At 39.5% G+C, this 14656-nt stretch overlaps 3 protein-coding genes across 10 annotated transcripts; 1 reads left to right on the top strand and 2 right to left on the bottom strand.

Moving 5' to 3' along the window:
• LOC18023547 (probable serine/threonine-protein kinase SIS8) lies at positions 1-5210 on the bottom strand. Of its 8 annotated transcripts, none has more exons than XM_024159403.1 (14): positions 4547-5210; positions 3925-4339; positions 3206-3842; positions 3075-3115; positions 2915-2983; positions 2490-2774; positions 2192-2290; positions 1934-2002; positions 1796-1845; positions 1622-1703; positions 1051-1145; positions 505-896; positions 272-326; positions 1-160 (listed from the first exon to the last, which is right to left on the bottom strand). In XM_024159403.1, exons 1-12 carry the CDS (start codon positions 4918-4920, stop codon positions 767-769), a joined length of 2346 nt encoding a protein of 781 aa, XP_024015171.1. In that variant the 5' UTR covers positions 4921-5210; the 3' UTR covers positions 1-160; positions 272-326; positions 505-766. The 8 variants fall into 8 exon arrangements, with proteins under 8 accessions (XP_024015171.1, XP_006407924.1, XP_024015170.1 ...); XM_006407861.2 differs by having other exon boundaries at positions 1-326; positions 2490-2568; positions 2674-2774; XM_024159402.1 differs by having other exon boundaries at positions 272-896.
• Positions 5211-6259: 1049 nt separating this feature from the next.
• Positions 6260-10131, bottom strand: LOC18023546 (ATP-citrate synthase beta chain protein 1). Its single transcript, XM_006407860.2, has 17 exons — positions 9948-10131; positions 9611-9725; positions 9393-9495; positions 9262-9327; positions 9050-9173; positions 8798-8932; positions 8642-8702; positions 8473-8549; positions 8130-8285; positions 7923-8051; positions 7711-7843; positions 7489-7616; positions 7281-7386; positions 7114-7190; positions 6952-7022; positions 6575-6859; positions 6260-6481 (listed from the first exon to the last, which is right to left on the bottom strand). Exons 2-17 carry the CDS (start codon positions 9708-9710, stop codon positions 6406-6408), a joined length of 1827 nt encoding a protein of 608 aa, XP_006407923.1. The 5' UTR covers positions 9711-9725; positions 9948-10131; the 3' UTR covers positions 6260-6405.
• Positions 10132-10558: 427 nt separating this feature from the next.
• On the top strand, positions 10559-14536 carry LOC18023545 (FIP1[III]-like protein). The gene is made up of 6 exons (XM_006407859.2): positions 10559-11049; positions 11143-11255; positions 11379-11505; positions 11606-11701; positions 11774-13732; positions 13977-14536. Exons 1-6 carry the CDS (start codon positions 10675-10677, stop codon positions 14331-14333), a joined length of 3027 nt encoding a protein of 1008 aa, XP_006407922.1. The 5' UTR covers positions 10559-10674; the 3' UTR covers positions 14334-14536.
• Positions 14537-14656: the final 120 nt, after the last annotated feature.

The raw sequence follows: 14656 nt of genomic DNA, 5'->3' as shown, positions 1-14656 counted from the left end.
ACTTCGATGTAATAATAACCAGGAAGTTATGTGAATTTACAACGAAAACATACTGATATTACAGATAATATTCAGAGATTTAATAACTTGTTCTTCAAGACATCTTCCCACGGGTCTCGGTACAGAGGGTGCTTCAGACTCTATCTGATCGAATGCGTGCCTGCACCCATTTATGAACAAGATGTATGTGTCCGGTTAGGAGAGCTACCCCGATTAAACCGATGGATCGAGCGAGGTAACCCATCTCTTGTTTAGTGAGCATCCCACTTACAGCGAGAAGGTCCGCGAAGAGCGATCCAATGGCTCCGTCGTCTCTGCTCTTCATCCTACAAAATACCAATAAGATGTAAGAAAAAAAATCCCATAAGAGAAAAGTTCTGTTCCTGCTGCTCAAGTTGTCAGAGCGCAGAGTGGGTCTCACTAGCTAACAGTATATAACATTTGTGTCAGGACATGGAAAGATGAGCAAATATATGAATTTGGTACAGTAATGGGGAAGACTACGTTTAAACCAGCGGAGAGAATCCAATCTCCCACGCCATAAACTTGTTCATTGACGGAAGACATTGGCACACCAGAACAGCATCCATTGTTGCTGCTCAAACTTGTTCATTGACGGAAGACATTGGCACACCAGAACAGCATCCATTGTTGCTGCTCAAACTAGACCATTTATCTATCTTTCTTTGCGTTTATGAACAGACTTTGAGTCTTGAAGCGGTGAATTGAGGAACATAATGGCATAAGAGGAAAGGGTGTAACTTGTTTAGTTGTCCTCGAGGAGAGGGTTGTCAAGTAACCCAGCACGAGTCGCTTGGAACTGAATTGTATACTTTCTTTGCAGGTCTCTTAGTTTCCCCATCACTTCTTGGAATGTGGGTCTCAGTTTTGTATCGCTGCACCGTGGGACAGACCAAAATAGAAACACAGATTCATGTCAGCATTAGCTGTGAAATGCGAAGAACTTCTAAATAAATAAAAGAATCATAATAATTAAAGGTTTACATTCTTTTAACAAGGATTATGCGGTATTTGATATGTTAATTTTACCTGTGCCAACAGCTCTCCATTAATGAGATCCAACAAGGATCAATGTCCTTCGGAATTTCCAACCTCCGGTTCATGAACCCCACAGCTCCGATCACCTGCAATTTCTCTTCAATATTTCATTCGTGTATGTATGAAAGAGGGAGTGCAGTAAGACTGAAAATGAAAAAAAATGGTAAGCTGAATGGCTGTGCAATGGAATAAGAACATCAAATTCGTGGAGATGTTGGAAAAATATCCCTTTAAATGGTTAGATTGTACATAATAAACCATGTTGAAAAACGCGGCCGCCTAAACTTAATAACACTTTAAAGTTTAACTATTTGGCAAGTATAATTGTTTTTTATGGTTCTTACATTCCTAATTAGTAAAATTTAATTGTAGAGATGGTGGGAATTAGATGGATTTTACAAAGGTTTACCCTGAAACTAAGCTTTTGACATTGTTATTTTTTAGCTTAATTGACAGATAACGAAAAGTACTTGATAAGTAAAAATTAGGCCAAATTTTGAGGTTTCTAGGGCCAATTGTCGATCGGGTCTCTGTCTTTTTGTCGATATATCTATAATGGTACCTGCATAGAGTTGAGAGTTTCCCATGGAATCTTCTCTGTGGCAAGCTCCCAAAGTACTACTCCAAAGCTGTAAATATCAGACCTGTTTCAATGAATAAGAAGAAGTAGTTAGCGTTGAAGGCCAGAAGAACAAGAAATCAAGGGAAGTTAACCAAACAGAGAACGGGTATATACTTCTCATCAGCAGATTCATTTCGTAGAACTTCCGGTGCCATCCATTGAGGCTTCAAAACAGGTAAAAATCAAATCAAAGACCACTGTGAGAGGTTGACTATAAATCAGAATTCATATCAATAAAATAAGGTTAAGTACCGTTCCCTTCCCGGACTTGGATGTTAGGTATGTCTCATGCTTGATACGGGAAAGACCAAAGTCAGCTACCTGTTAGAGATGTCCCGTAAGTTCCAGTTTCATTTTGGAGATATAAGCCTCACTCTTCCAGTTCGTTCACATAAAACGAAATTGTTTAGCTTCATTTTCGTTTATAAGCTATACAATTAGTTTGAAAATGGAAAGTTATTATTCAACTCGATCACGGGAACCAAACGTATTTCAAGCTGAATATGTTACCTTAACGGTCCAGTTCCTGTCTACCAGCAGATTTGACGACTTCAAATCACGATGGATGATGGGTGGATTACAACAATGAAGATAATTCATACCGCGAGCCTGTGTAACGGATTAAGTAATATGCTGTATGAGATACGGTGACTAAGTAATATTGGGTAGAAAAGAAGGATCACGAGACAAATGCAACGAAGCAATCAAACAGAGCAGCTCTTACTTAGAAAATTGTCTACGTGCAATTCTCATAGACCATAGAAATATGGTAAACAATTGTTAAAAAGAGAGTATAATTAATACTCACAATGTCCAAGGCCATGTGGATACGCCGCCTCCAATCCAGTTTTGACGTTCTCTTCTGTAGTAGACGGAAGAGACTTCCACTGCAAATAGTAACTATTGATTGGGCCCAAGGGGAGCTATGGCTTGAGGCCGAAAAAAGCACAAAAAAAAAGCGAGAGTGGTAACCAAAAGAGATGAGACAGAACCGTGGAAGGAACTCTGACACTATACAGAGGCGCGGAGGTGAAGTCACAGCTCCCATAAACAGGAGAACATTAGGATGTCTCAGTATTTTCATCAACGATACCTTCACAGTAACACAAGAATAAGATTAACTTAGAATTCTAACTGTTCGTTCTACTAAAAACCAAGAAAAAATGTCAACTGTCTTTTGCTAAAACTACACTCAGAGCAAATCATTATGAACGACAGATTAAAAAGCAATACCTCTTGTCTAAAAGATTGCATGACCTCTTCCGAATATTCTTGTTTGGTGAACATTTTTACAGCTACATCCTGCTATGACATTAGCAACTCTCAATAAAACAGATCTCTGAACTTGCAAAGATTAATTTATTTATTATGGAATAAATCAACAAAAACTTACGGATCCAAACCAGAGACCATGATAGACAGTTCCACATGAACCTGGAGTATATAGCAGAACAGAGAGAGAATATCACATAAAATGATAAAATTAGTAAAATGTAGCAAAACCTATTTAAGAGAGCAAATAACCTTTTCCGATTTCTTCTCTGATTGTCAAATCATCCCATAAGATTTCATATTCCAAGCAATCGCTATCTCCATCAATCTTGTTCATAACACTGCTGTTGGTACTTCCGCAGCTATTGGTGCTGCATGTGCTGTTCGCATCTAAAGAGGAAGACCACAGACTAGAAGCCTCGTTATTGGTAGGCTTATTACTTTCAGAGGAATGGGTTCCAGAGTTAACACCAGAAGAGGGATTAATCTGATGAGACTTATCTTTCTCTCGTTCATTAATTACCCAACGCCATACAGAAGAAGTAGGCCTTACTTCTGAACCTTCCTGCTCATTCCCTTCCCGTGGCCATGCGTGACCTTTATTTACCATCCATTCTTTAGCTTTTGAGGTCTGAATCTTACCGATTGCAGACTTTCCATCACTCTCATCACTGGAATGTTTGGAGTGTTTAAAAGGAATCTTTTCATCGTTATATGTGAATACACCAAAAGGAGAATAAATAAAATCCCCTCTTACTGCACTGGCACTACTTGATGCTGCCTCGTCCCTGTGGTCAGAGAGAGTAGCATCAGTGCTACCCTCAGACAGTGTGACACTACTATCACATGCTCGCATTTTCGACCTGACCTTGTTGCTCACCTTGGATGCCTGTGATTCTAGCACTAGTCAAAATATGCAACAGCAAGATAAAAGATGAGAATATAGTATACAACCTAAAAACTGAACTAACCAAATCTGATATCTTTGAAGCTAAAGCAACTTGTATCGGCTGATCAGAGGCAAGGCCAAGTTTAGAGGCAAAACTATTCCTTGCAGGGATAGAGCTAGTTTCATCTTCTTGCGCCTTTAATCTAGCCAATGAGATTCTCGGGTTCAGAAACGATGCTGTGCTGGTTGTGATAGAAATGATCCCAACGAGAGTACCCTCATCATCATAGAAGGGTGAACACGTACTGACAGACAAAATTCTCTCCCCAGATTTGCTCTTGATAGGAAACTCGCCAGTCCAGCTCTCTCCACTGATACAACGTTGAGCAACATTCGTCGCAAAGGCAACGTCCCGAGCATCTACCATAACATCAAGTGGGTTCTGCCCAACTACTTCTGCAGCAGTGTAGCCATAAACCTTTTCGGACGTGGCATTCCTGGAACAATCACGTTATCGTATTGGAATCTGAAAACATACCACATAAAACAAGAACGCACATCTTATTCCAGAATTATTGGAATCAAATCCTGATTAACGTGAACGAGGGCTTCAGATATATATAATTAAGGATCAAATCAAGCAATTGTGACGGTGAACAATATAGGAAGCCATAAACATGGATTCACAAGATCGAACTGCTTACCAAAATATTATTTGCATATTTAGATCGAAGGCATGAACAGATTGTGCCATCGACTGCAAAATATTCAAATACTGTTTATCCGTGAAGTTCCCGGTCGATGGTCCCCCTCCACCTACTCCAGCTCCGGGACTGATCGGATCCTCGATAAGGTTCTGCTTCCGCAACGGCGAAGCGTGACGAAACGAGGCGGCGCCGCTCTTACTCCACGCAGGAGCTCCCTCGCCGATGTTTCTCCTCGCCGGAAGGTACGGCGACACCGAATACGATCGCTGACTAAGCTCCGACGATACCTTGAGCCTCGACATCTCCTGCTTTAGTTGCTCTTGACTTTCCTCTAGCTCTTGTATCTTCTTCAGCAGCTCATGAGTCTCCATTGCGCTCGAAAACCGAAATTCAACCAGAACAGGGAACACAACTGTATCCTCCGAAGTAGGGGATAAATCTGAAGCTTAGCGAGTTGAATCACGGATCGCTCGAGTTGAATCGGACCTTGAACAAGATGCTAAGCCATGGCCGGTTGGAAGAATTAAATATAGGGATTGATTCGACTATGGAGGATTCATTTCGACTATGGAGGAATCATTGACTGAGTGTCTTTAGCTTCCAAAGATGCAACGATACACTGTGTTTCTCTCTCACTAGGCGATGAAATTTGACGCGAGAAACGCTTTACTATCTCAAGCAGTCAACAAATGAGGAGGTTGTCCGGTTCTATTTTAATTGGTACACGACAATTTCTTCTTGGTTACGCAGACAAAACCAATATTTAATCTCACTTGACATGATCATATACTGTACTGTACGTAAGAAAGATACCGACATGTGGTGTGTTTGTTTTCTCCTAACTTTTACCTATAATTGTATAAATCCACAAACAGAGGGATTTCTAGTTTTCTACATTCTTCTTTCTCATAACTTTTACCTATAATTGTATAAATCCACGAACAGAGGGATTTCTACATTCTTCTTTCTCAGCCTTTGTTTGCATACTAACTAATAATCCGTAAAATAATTTATCTTGCATGAGTGTAATATAATCAGAGAGATTAACTGACTATAATTTTCACGTACTGATTTGCAGATGAGTTGTTGTGTTTTGTATTGATACCGATCTAATGATGAGACATTAGCCAATTTTCAGCAGTAACAGCAGAATAAATATATTTAAGCTAACAGATTCAAACAAAACTTCATCAACAAATTCTATCAAACCTGAAAATAATTAAAGCATAAAAATACGATAATTATAAGCAACAAACCATTAAAGTATGGTACAAGTATCAAAGCGAAGAGCATTAATTCAATCTTCGAACAAAATTTTATAATATCTATTAGAGAAACATAGCAAGACTGATAATAAAATATATTTAATCTCGCCGCCCAACCGCTTCAACATTATAAATTGCAATGGATACCTTAGACTAACGTATTTAATATTTCTTAGACTAACGTATGTCGACCAAAATATCAGAAACTAACTTACCTTTTTAAATTAAAATCATATTTAATATTTCTTATTTTTGGTTGTTGATATGATCGTGATTAATAAAGTGGCGTAAAAGTCGAACACCCAATTTCCGGAAGTAGAACACATTTTTTTCTAAAATAAGTAAGTGCTGTTCTTCCATAATCTATTACTTAAAGCTAGGTGAGTTTATATGTAAGAAAATTCTCTAAGACGTTGTAAGAATACTAAAAACTTGGGCACTTGACTTGGGTTTAACCACCAGGAAGTTCAACGAAAAACACAGATAATCTTCAGAACAGATATATCAAAAGATAAAACAAGAGAAAAAGCCTAACTGGAGGAGAGGGAATAAGAATAATATTGATGAGAAGAAGTGATAATGATCTGATGACTACTTGGTGTACAAGACATCTTCCCACGGGTGTCGGTACAGTGGCTGCTTCAATCTCTTCTGGTCGAATGTGTGCCTGCACCAATTTAATCACAAACAAAATTTGAGAATCAAACCGAATCAATTTGCTTCAAGAACAAAGATGAATGCGTCCGGTTAGGATAGTTACCCGATTAAACCGATGGATCGAGCAAGGACGAAGAGGCCGTTGAGATAACCAATCTGGACGATTTCGTCGATCTCTTGCTTAGTGAACATTCCACTTCCAGCGAGAAGGTCCAAGAAGAGAGATCCTATGGCTCCGTCGACGTTGAGTACGAGGTTGTTGGCTTTTGAAAGTGTGTACGTCTCAACTTGGACTGCGTATTCCATATACTTCACCGAAGGGAAGTTAGACCGTGCGAATTTCTGAAGCAGCTCCACTCTTTTGTCTCTGTTGTCTCTGCTCTTTATCCTACAAAATCCCATTAAGATGTAAGAAAACATTATCCCATAAGAGAGATGTTCTGATTCTTCTGCTCCTACTCAAAACTGATTTATTCCTACCGGTGACCAATTCCAGGGACACGGATTCCTTTCTTCTTCATGCCTTCCACGAATTCATAAGGCGTGAGACTCTAAGAAACGATAAAACATATTTGTATCAATTATATTTCAATTTCAAGAAATGGTTGATGCAGTTGCAGTGCGGGAGAAAGGGGTTTTTACCCTGTCGCAAGCGTCCTTGAAGTACCTTGCTGCGTCATCAATGGCACCACCAAATCTTGGACCAATTGTTAATAGACCTGTTTGTTGGAATTATTATATAAGCAAAGATTATTTTATTATAGCAAAGTTCACTTGGAGTAGACTGTGAATCTAGATGTTAAACTCACCTGAAACAAGACTGGAGACGAGGTCTTTTCCTGCTCTTGCTGTTACGATGGTGTTGTGAGCCCCGGAAACGCATGGACCGTGGTCCGCACACAACATTATACATATCTGATCATAGATTTAAAGTGCCAGAAAGCAGAGTCCATATCACTAGCTAATAGTATTCAATATTCGTGTCAGGGGATGGATAGATAAGAAAAGATATCCAACCTCAATGAATTTGGTACAGTAACTGGGAAGACTACGTTTGAACCATAAGAGAGAAATGACATCCCCCACGCCATAACCTTGTTCAATGATGGAAGACATTGGCACACCAGCATAGCATGGTTCCTCCCCTGCAGATTACACTCAGAGATAAATTACTTTTGTTTACAACAATGTTTCCTGTTTTAAGCGTGATAAAATGGTCTCGTTTCAGCAGAATAATACCCCTGTCATCAGAGATGGTGGAGATGATGTGCGTAGGAGCTCGGACTTTCCCACTCTTAATTGCGGAGCTGAGATCTTCGGGGATTTGTGGAGGAGTGACTTCCTTAATAGGAGACACCTTGCCTTCTTCAACCTATGAAAAACGAAAAAATGAACATACGATCACAACAAAAAGAAATGCAACCTAAGAGCATAATTGATTGGAGACTGACCAGTTTGTCGAAAGTTTCCTTGATTGCAGATTCTAGGGCTTCAAATGAAGTGGGTACAGTAGCTCCAGCGTCTTTCAGTGCTTGATTCTTGGCCTGTGCAGACTCCATCTCTCCACCACTTTTCGCTCCCTGATTCAGGTTATGTCAAATAATGGTTTATGCAGGAAGGTTAGTTTCCAGAGTTTATCTAATTTGGGTGGCACTTACTGCATGACCAAATTGTACTTCGGACTTGAAAAGACGTGCACAAGTCCCGCTGACCCAAGCAACCACTGGTTTGGTGATTTTTCCCTGTTTCAACGCTTCAACTAGAGAATATTCATCTCTCCCTCCAAGCTCTCCAAGTACAACCACCATCTTAATCTTCAATATTTTTTACAAAGGAAGTTTGGTGTTAAAAACATTAGTTAAATGAGAGAAGGAAGGTCAGATGCCTTATAATAGCTTCATATCTAGTTAAACAGTAGTAAAACATAGTTCCGGTGCTATTCAAAACTGTCAGATGAAAGCCCAGTGTGAAACAAAATTTAAAACTTAAGGATTAAATTACCTGTGGGATGTTATTAAAGCGGAGGATATGGTCAGATAAAGTGGATCCCGGGAACACATCCCCACCAATAGCAATTCCTGTAGCCATCCCAGAAAGTAAACTCAACTTCAGAATTGATAGACATGAGGATACCTCATTAGCAGATTCTGAACATAAAATAGAATATCACCTTCATAGATCCCATCTGTCACACGAGCTATGGTATTGTACATTTCATTAGACATGCCACCCTGCAGAAAAGAGAGAAGGACAAATAAATTCTCAGATTAAGATACAAAAGAGGAGCTTCTGCAGGCTACAAAAGAGCAACGAAATCAGTACATACAGATTTCGAGACAAAGCCAACAGATCCAGGCCTGTACAGTTTGCATTGGATGATATTGTCAATTGTTCCGGCAGTGTCACCAATTTTAAAGGCTCCAGCTTGAATACCTCCAACAGTAGCTGGTCCAATAATAACCTGTAACAACCAATCCGTAATAGAAGATTGATTCAGAAAGCTCACATTAATTAGAACAGATTGATATGAACTAGTCATCTTAGGGAATCGAGTTCAGTTCAGTTTTAAATCAATCACCTTATTGTTAGCACGAGCATACGCAATCAACTGCTTAGTATCTGACTCCGGAACACCTTCTGCTATTATGGCCACTACTTTAATAGTTGGCTGCTTCAAAGCAGCCATGGACGAAGCAGCAGCACTAATACAGAAGGAGGAGAGAAAAAAAAAAAGCATTACAAAAGAATCACAAAGAGAGACAACTTTTATGGAATAAAAACTACACTAACCTTCTAAACGATGCAAAGTTGATGAATACATCTGCTGTGGGATGCGCAGCACATGCTGCCTCAATGCTGCAAGAAACAGAAACAATGTTGATATTGTCTTTTTTTCTCTATCGAAATGAGATCTAACTTACGCTGCATGGACAGGGATGGCGATTTCTTCTTGACCAAAAAATAGCTTTTGGAAACCCTCGGAACCTGGGTTAATGATACCAGCAACAGAAGGAGTTTCTCGCCCTGAAAAGAGTAAACATAAATTAGAGCCAAATTTGATTCGAGAAATTAACCGTAAAGTCAGCTAAAACCAGGAAAGAGATTAAGATCAAGACAAAGAAAACGAAGCTACACTCACCACAGAGGAAATCAAAATCAAGCATACGCTGAATGGGAAGCTGTTTATAGTTGTAGAACAACGCTTGTGTATTGCGTGAAAATAGCTGCCCCGTCGCCATGTCTCAAATCAACCACTTGCATTACAAAATTCCATTTCAATTTACATTTCAACCTCGTACAAAACAAAATCTATCCACTATCGAATCATCACTAGACCTCTAGCCCCTAATCCGCAAATCGGATCGGCACTTTTTGTTTGAGAGAGAGAAAAATACAGATCGGAATCGAAAGAAACACGGATCTGACTCTTGAGATCCTCAATGAAAATTTAGAAAGGCAAAGACAAGAACACGAACCTGGTCACCTGCTGAGTCGAGCGAGACAGTACCGAAGAATGTTAGGTAGAGAGTAGATTGCTAGTTGGAAGGGAACGCTTCAGAGAAAACCAAAAGATATCTGAGAAATGGGAGGGAAACAAATGGATCAGCTCAGCTACCACAGAGAGAGAGATGGAGAAAGAGATGAATATAGAGTGTAAAGGTGGTCACGTGGCCCTTGGTAGTTAGCTCACAGCTCCGGATCTCCGATCCAAGTTGTTTTTTTTTTTTTGTTAGTTCTTTGGGATTATATAGAATTTAAGTAAATAACACAATAACGAGAAAATTTCTCATGAAAAATAAGAAAGGGAAATGTGACAAAAAAAGGTATTAGGATTTTCTACTTTTTTTTTGTTAAAATTTACATTTAATAGATAATTTATTCATTTAAATATTCTACTTTTTTTTGTTAAAATTTCTCAATCAATCAGTATTCGCAAATTTTAATTTTCTACCTGCTAATATCTTACTATTTCACATTATGCGTGGTTATTGGTCAACATTAAAATTCAATTTTATAAGATAAATAAAAAACTAAGAATCCATCGTGTGTTAGGGTTTAAGGAGTTTTCGTCTTCTGTCACTCCCAAATTTCTATGGAGATTTATGCAACAGCTCTAATATTTTATTCTCTCGCATAATGAAATAAACAAAAATCATTCTAGTGTGACAATCTGAATTCTTCACTGAGTTTACCTGCAAAGTAATGGATTCCACTGATGACGATTTTGGTGAGTTGTACGTTGATGACAAGGTTCAGGCGAGTAATGCCTTCGCCGACGATGTTGGATTCGTGAAGCCGCCCGAAGAACCGGAGGATGCTCCGATTTCCGACGAGGACAAGGGTTTTGAAGGGACAGAGAAGCCTGAATCGCAAGGTGAAGTGGTGGCTAAGGATTCGAGTCGGACAGATTCGAATGAAGAATCAGAATACAGTGACAGTGAAGATGATTTGAATATAGTGCTGAAAGACGAGGGTTCCAAAATGCTTCCTAGTGCTTGTGGGTCGAACACCAACAATGACGAATACGTCGAATCATCGCAAACTTGCTCGTTTCAGGAACGGAGGATTGGAAGTTGGGTAAGTGTCCGCGATTGAGTTTTAAATTTCTGGTGGCATTTTATTCTGCAGTATATGCTTTTAATCTCATTGTTCTGATGTATTCCTTTCCAGTGCACAATGCCAAATGGTGGGATGGTTAATGGACGCATGACGAGGGAAGCTTCAGCTAACAATGCCTGGATGAATCCGTTTCTAGGAATGCCTCAATCACATACTTGGTCCAGGTTAGTGACATTTGATCCATGCGACCGTAGTTTTATATAATTGAATCTGGCTGAGAGGAACAATGGTAAAATTTGTTTGAAGATCATAATATTTACGGTGATGTGTGTTTCTTTTATTCTCAGGACAACTTTTGATGCAAATTCCGATGTGTTTGAGAAGAAGCCATGGAGGAATCCTGGTATGGATATCAGTGACTTCTTTAATTATGGGTTTAACGAGCAAAGTTGGAAAGATTATTGTAAACCGTTGGTAAGTAAACATGTTTTGATCTTTGATGTCAATGTCATATCCTTGTCGCAATGACGTATTTGGTTTGATCTTGATGAGCTTCTTTCCGTTTGAGTTAAAGGGAAGAGCAATTGAGGTTAAAGGTGGAACTCACGAGCGAATATCATCTATGGATTTGCGTTGTCCACGTGATTCAGACCCTGACGTGGTGATACAGGTCAGATATTGACTGATACTTGGTTGTTGTTTCCCTTATTTTTTTCATCGTTGATTGGGTATGTGAAACCAGATCCCAGTCACTGATGATGTCAATGAGCTATCAAGCGTGACACCTATGGAAGCAAGGTCTCTTAGCATAACATCAAATAAAGCTTCTAGAAGTGAAGAGTTACATTCAGTTAACGGAAAGGATATGAATTCATCTGGTGATTCAATGAGAGAAGAGCCTTCTGTGGAGTGTGAAGACGAAAACACTGGAAGTTTCAGAGGCGAGCAATCTCCTTCGAAAGAGGATTGCTACGGTAGGGAAGGAACACCTTGTGATAAGGAAATTATTGAGCAGGAGAAAGAAGAGACTTGTTGGAATTCTGTTGAGGCGGATTCATCCTCAGTGGAAAGGGAATCATCTCTTGGAGATCACATTCATTTTAGCCCTATATCTTCCTATTCTGTGGGTAAAACTGAGGAGTCTGAAGATTCTGAAACAGAGTCATCAAAAGGCGGTGCTACTGATGACCAGTGTGAAGTCAGTACACCACCACGACGAACTAGATTTGTGGAACAGGAAGCAAACAGTATCAAAAGTGGGGAAAGGAGTGGTACAGAGCATCCTAGACGCAGAAAATCTTACGAAGATGCAAGCGAAAGGCATTTTGAAAGAGCTAACTATGGTGTAAATAGAAGAATACAACATAGAGTTGTTAAGGATGCATCACCGACACCAGATCCTTATCTTGGCAAGAAAGTGTCTTCTGGGCGTGGAAGTTTGTATCGTGATTCGAGCAAAAACCGGCAAAATGGACCATTTTCTACTTTAGAAAAGTTTGAGACTGAAGGTAAAGGTCTTCGTCACTCAAATAGAGAAAATTGTCATGGTTGCCCATATTCATCTGCAGATCTTGATCGAGATAGAGAGCACAGGTTTGGTTGGCGCAACAACAAAGAATCATCACAGGGCCGTGGGTTTGATCATTCTAGTAGTTACAAGTATGCGACACGTCTGAAAGACTATACCTCACGTTCAACCTTCAATCTTAGTCAGAGAAACTCTGGATTAAGTTTTAAGGAAGATGAGGATAGATATGGTAGGCAACATTGTGAAAGAAGCCCTGGCCTAGCCTATGAAAGCAGCAAAGAAAGAAATCGATATGATAGGCTAAGAGAACCTTATTATCAGGACCGTATTCCATCAACTGACATGGACTATAGGTACCGGTTTGAGTACTCTCTTGCACATGGAAGACATCGCGAAAATGATCTTCACTGTAGAAGAAGGGGTGACTACGATTATAATTTTCATCGTCATAGATACGAAGATGAAGTTCACAGGGCAGAAAGTGAAATTCCATTTGAGCTGGCTTACAGGGACGTGCATTCTTTTGCTGAAGTGGGAAGGAGAGAATTTGAAGGGTATGAAATAAATGAAGAATTCTCGGAAATCGATAGAAGACACCATTGCAGACCTGATTGGCATCTTGATAGTTTTGTCTCAAAGAAAGATGGTTATAAATACAGAATCCAGGATGATTGGCCATCAGCATCTTTATCGTTGAGAGACTCTTTGTATACAAAAGGATCAAGAGGTGATTCATGGAGAGATGATACCAGAGACTTCACAACAACGGAAGCATATGAAAGCCAGGATAATCAGTTGTATAAAGAAGCACTAAGAGATGGTTGGACGCGAAATCTTGTTTATAACGATAATGTGAGCATACAAGATAGATTAAGGTATGATGATGATTGGATTCGTCGTGATAGAAGGAGATATCAGTTGGAAGATGACATTCAATGTTCAATGAGAGAAGTTCCTCATTTTGAGCATCCATCATATACTGATGAGATGCCAGTGCGCGGTATAAGGATATCAAGACGTAATCGAATGTCTACCAAACAAAGGCTTGGATATTTTAAGAGCAATAATCACGAAAGTGATGAAAGACATCACAAATCCAAAAAGATGAGAAGAGATGGGCAAACTTTCGTCGAGTGTCAGGATCCGGTTGACTTAACTGGCAGGCAAAGGAAGGTAAAAATGAATTCATCTGTATTTATCAAATATAAGCGCCATTTCAGTTTTTTCACATTGAATGAATTTTCTCTGCCGCTCTGATGATAAACTTCAGTGACATGCCTGCCTTATCTTTTTGACTGTTCCTTCTCTTTTTGACTGTTTTATGTGGTTGGATTTCTTCTTTGTTGTCCTGATTTGATCTGTATGATTAAACATCAGCTTGAGTGATATGAAACCTTTTCTTTTTGGTGTGTTTCAGCTCTCTAACCAATCAAGAAAAAGATTCTCTAATGGCGGAGATCCAATAGAACAACGTAAACTAGGTAATGTCGCCAGCAGAAGGAACGAGAAAGTTGATGTGCAGATTCAAAGCTTATATGATAAAGAGGAAGGTGAGATCACAGAAGAAGCGAGAAACGTGAAAGGGGTTGATATAGGCGAGGAGCGAATACAAGAGAGCCTTAAGAAGATGGAGAAACGAAGAGAGAGATTCAAGAAAACCGAATTCTCGAGGACGGTAGAATCCACGTTTCAATCTCAAGCCAAACCGGGAGCCATAGCCGACGATACCAATCAAGAGAGACCGGTTAGGAAGAGGCGGTGGTGTGCAAGCTAGTAAATATTGGTTGGCTATTCAAGTGAATACAGTTACGGTCCAGACAGTTACGGTCCAGGCGATACACAAACTTTGACTTAGTTTTTCAAGTGATTTTGCGTGTGATTTTTTTTTTTTGGCCTAGTTTGACCCCTTTAACTAGAAGATTTGACTTTGACCAATACTCTGTTACGTTTAGCATGCGAAATCGAATGATATGATGCAGCCAAAGATCGAGCCGGATATATTTTGTATTAGAGCATGGTTATCGTAATAACCACAACACGAGAGTAATTTTTTTTTTTATGATTTGATAGTTGTAATAACCACACAACACCAGACCA

Source organism: Eutrema salsugineum, unplaced genomic scaffold (genome assembly GCF_000478725.1).
Source record: "Eutrema salsugineum unplaced genomic scaffold, Eutsalg1_0 scaffold_13, whole genome shotgun sequence".
Taxonomy (NCBI): domain Eukaryota; kingdom Viridiplantae; phylum Streptophyta; class Magnoliopsida; order Brassicales; family Brassicaceae; genus Eutrema; species Eutrema salsugineum.
The sequence above is the reverse complement of the archived record's forward strand: the minus strand, read 5'-3'. Positions and strand labels throughout refer to the sequence as shown.

Bases quoted from the DNA above. Each gene is read 5' to 3' on its own strand.
- LOC18023547 (XM_024159401.1), bottom strand. From the start codon at position 4,920: ATGGAGACTCATGAGCTGCTGAAGAAGATACAAGAGCTAGAGGAAAGT. The intron at 3,843-3,924 runs GTTAGTTCAGTT...CTAGAATCACAG, and splicing joins CTTCAAAGATATCAGATTTG to GCATCCAAGGTGAGCAACAA. The intron at 1,146-1,621 runs GTACCATTATAG...GAGAAATTGCAG, and splicing joins AAACTCTCAACTCTATGCAG to GTGATCGGAGCTGTGGGGTT.
- LOC18023546 (XM_006407860.2), bottom strand. From the start codon at position 9,710: ATGGCGACGGGGCAGCTATTTTCACGCAATACACAAGCGTTGTTCTAC. The intron at 8,286-8,472 runs GTAATTTAATCC...AAAATATTGAAG, and splicing joins GCTTTAATAACATCCCACAG to ATTAAGATGGTGGTTGTACT. The intron at 7,023-7,113 runs GTAAAAACCCCT...ATCGTTTCTTAG, and splicing joins TCAAGGACGCTTGCGACAGG to AGTCTCACGCCTTATGAATT.
- LOC18023545 (XM_006407859.2), top strand. From the start codon at position 10,675: ATGGATTCCACTGATGACGATTTTGGTGAGTTGTACGTTGATGACAAG. The intron at 11,256-11,378 runs GTTAGTGACATT...TTTTATTCTCAG, and splicing joins CAATCACATACTTGGTCCAG to GACAACTTTTGATGCAAATT. The intron at 11,506-11,605 runs GTAAGTAAACAT...TTTGAGTTAAAG, and splicing joins AAGATTATTGTAAACCGTTG to GGAAGAGCAATTGAGGTTAA.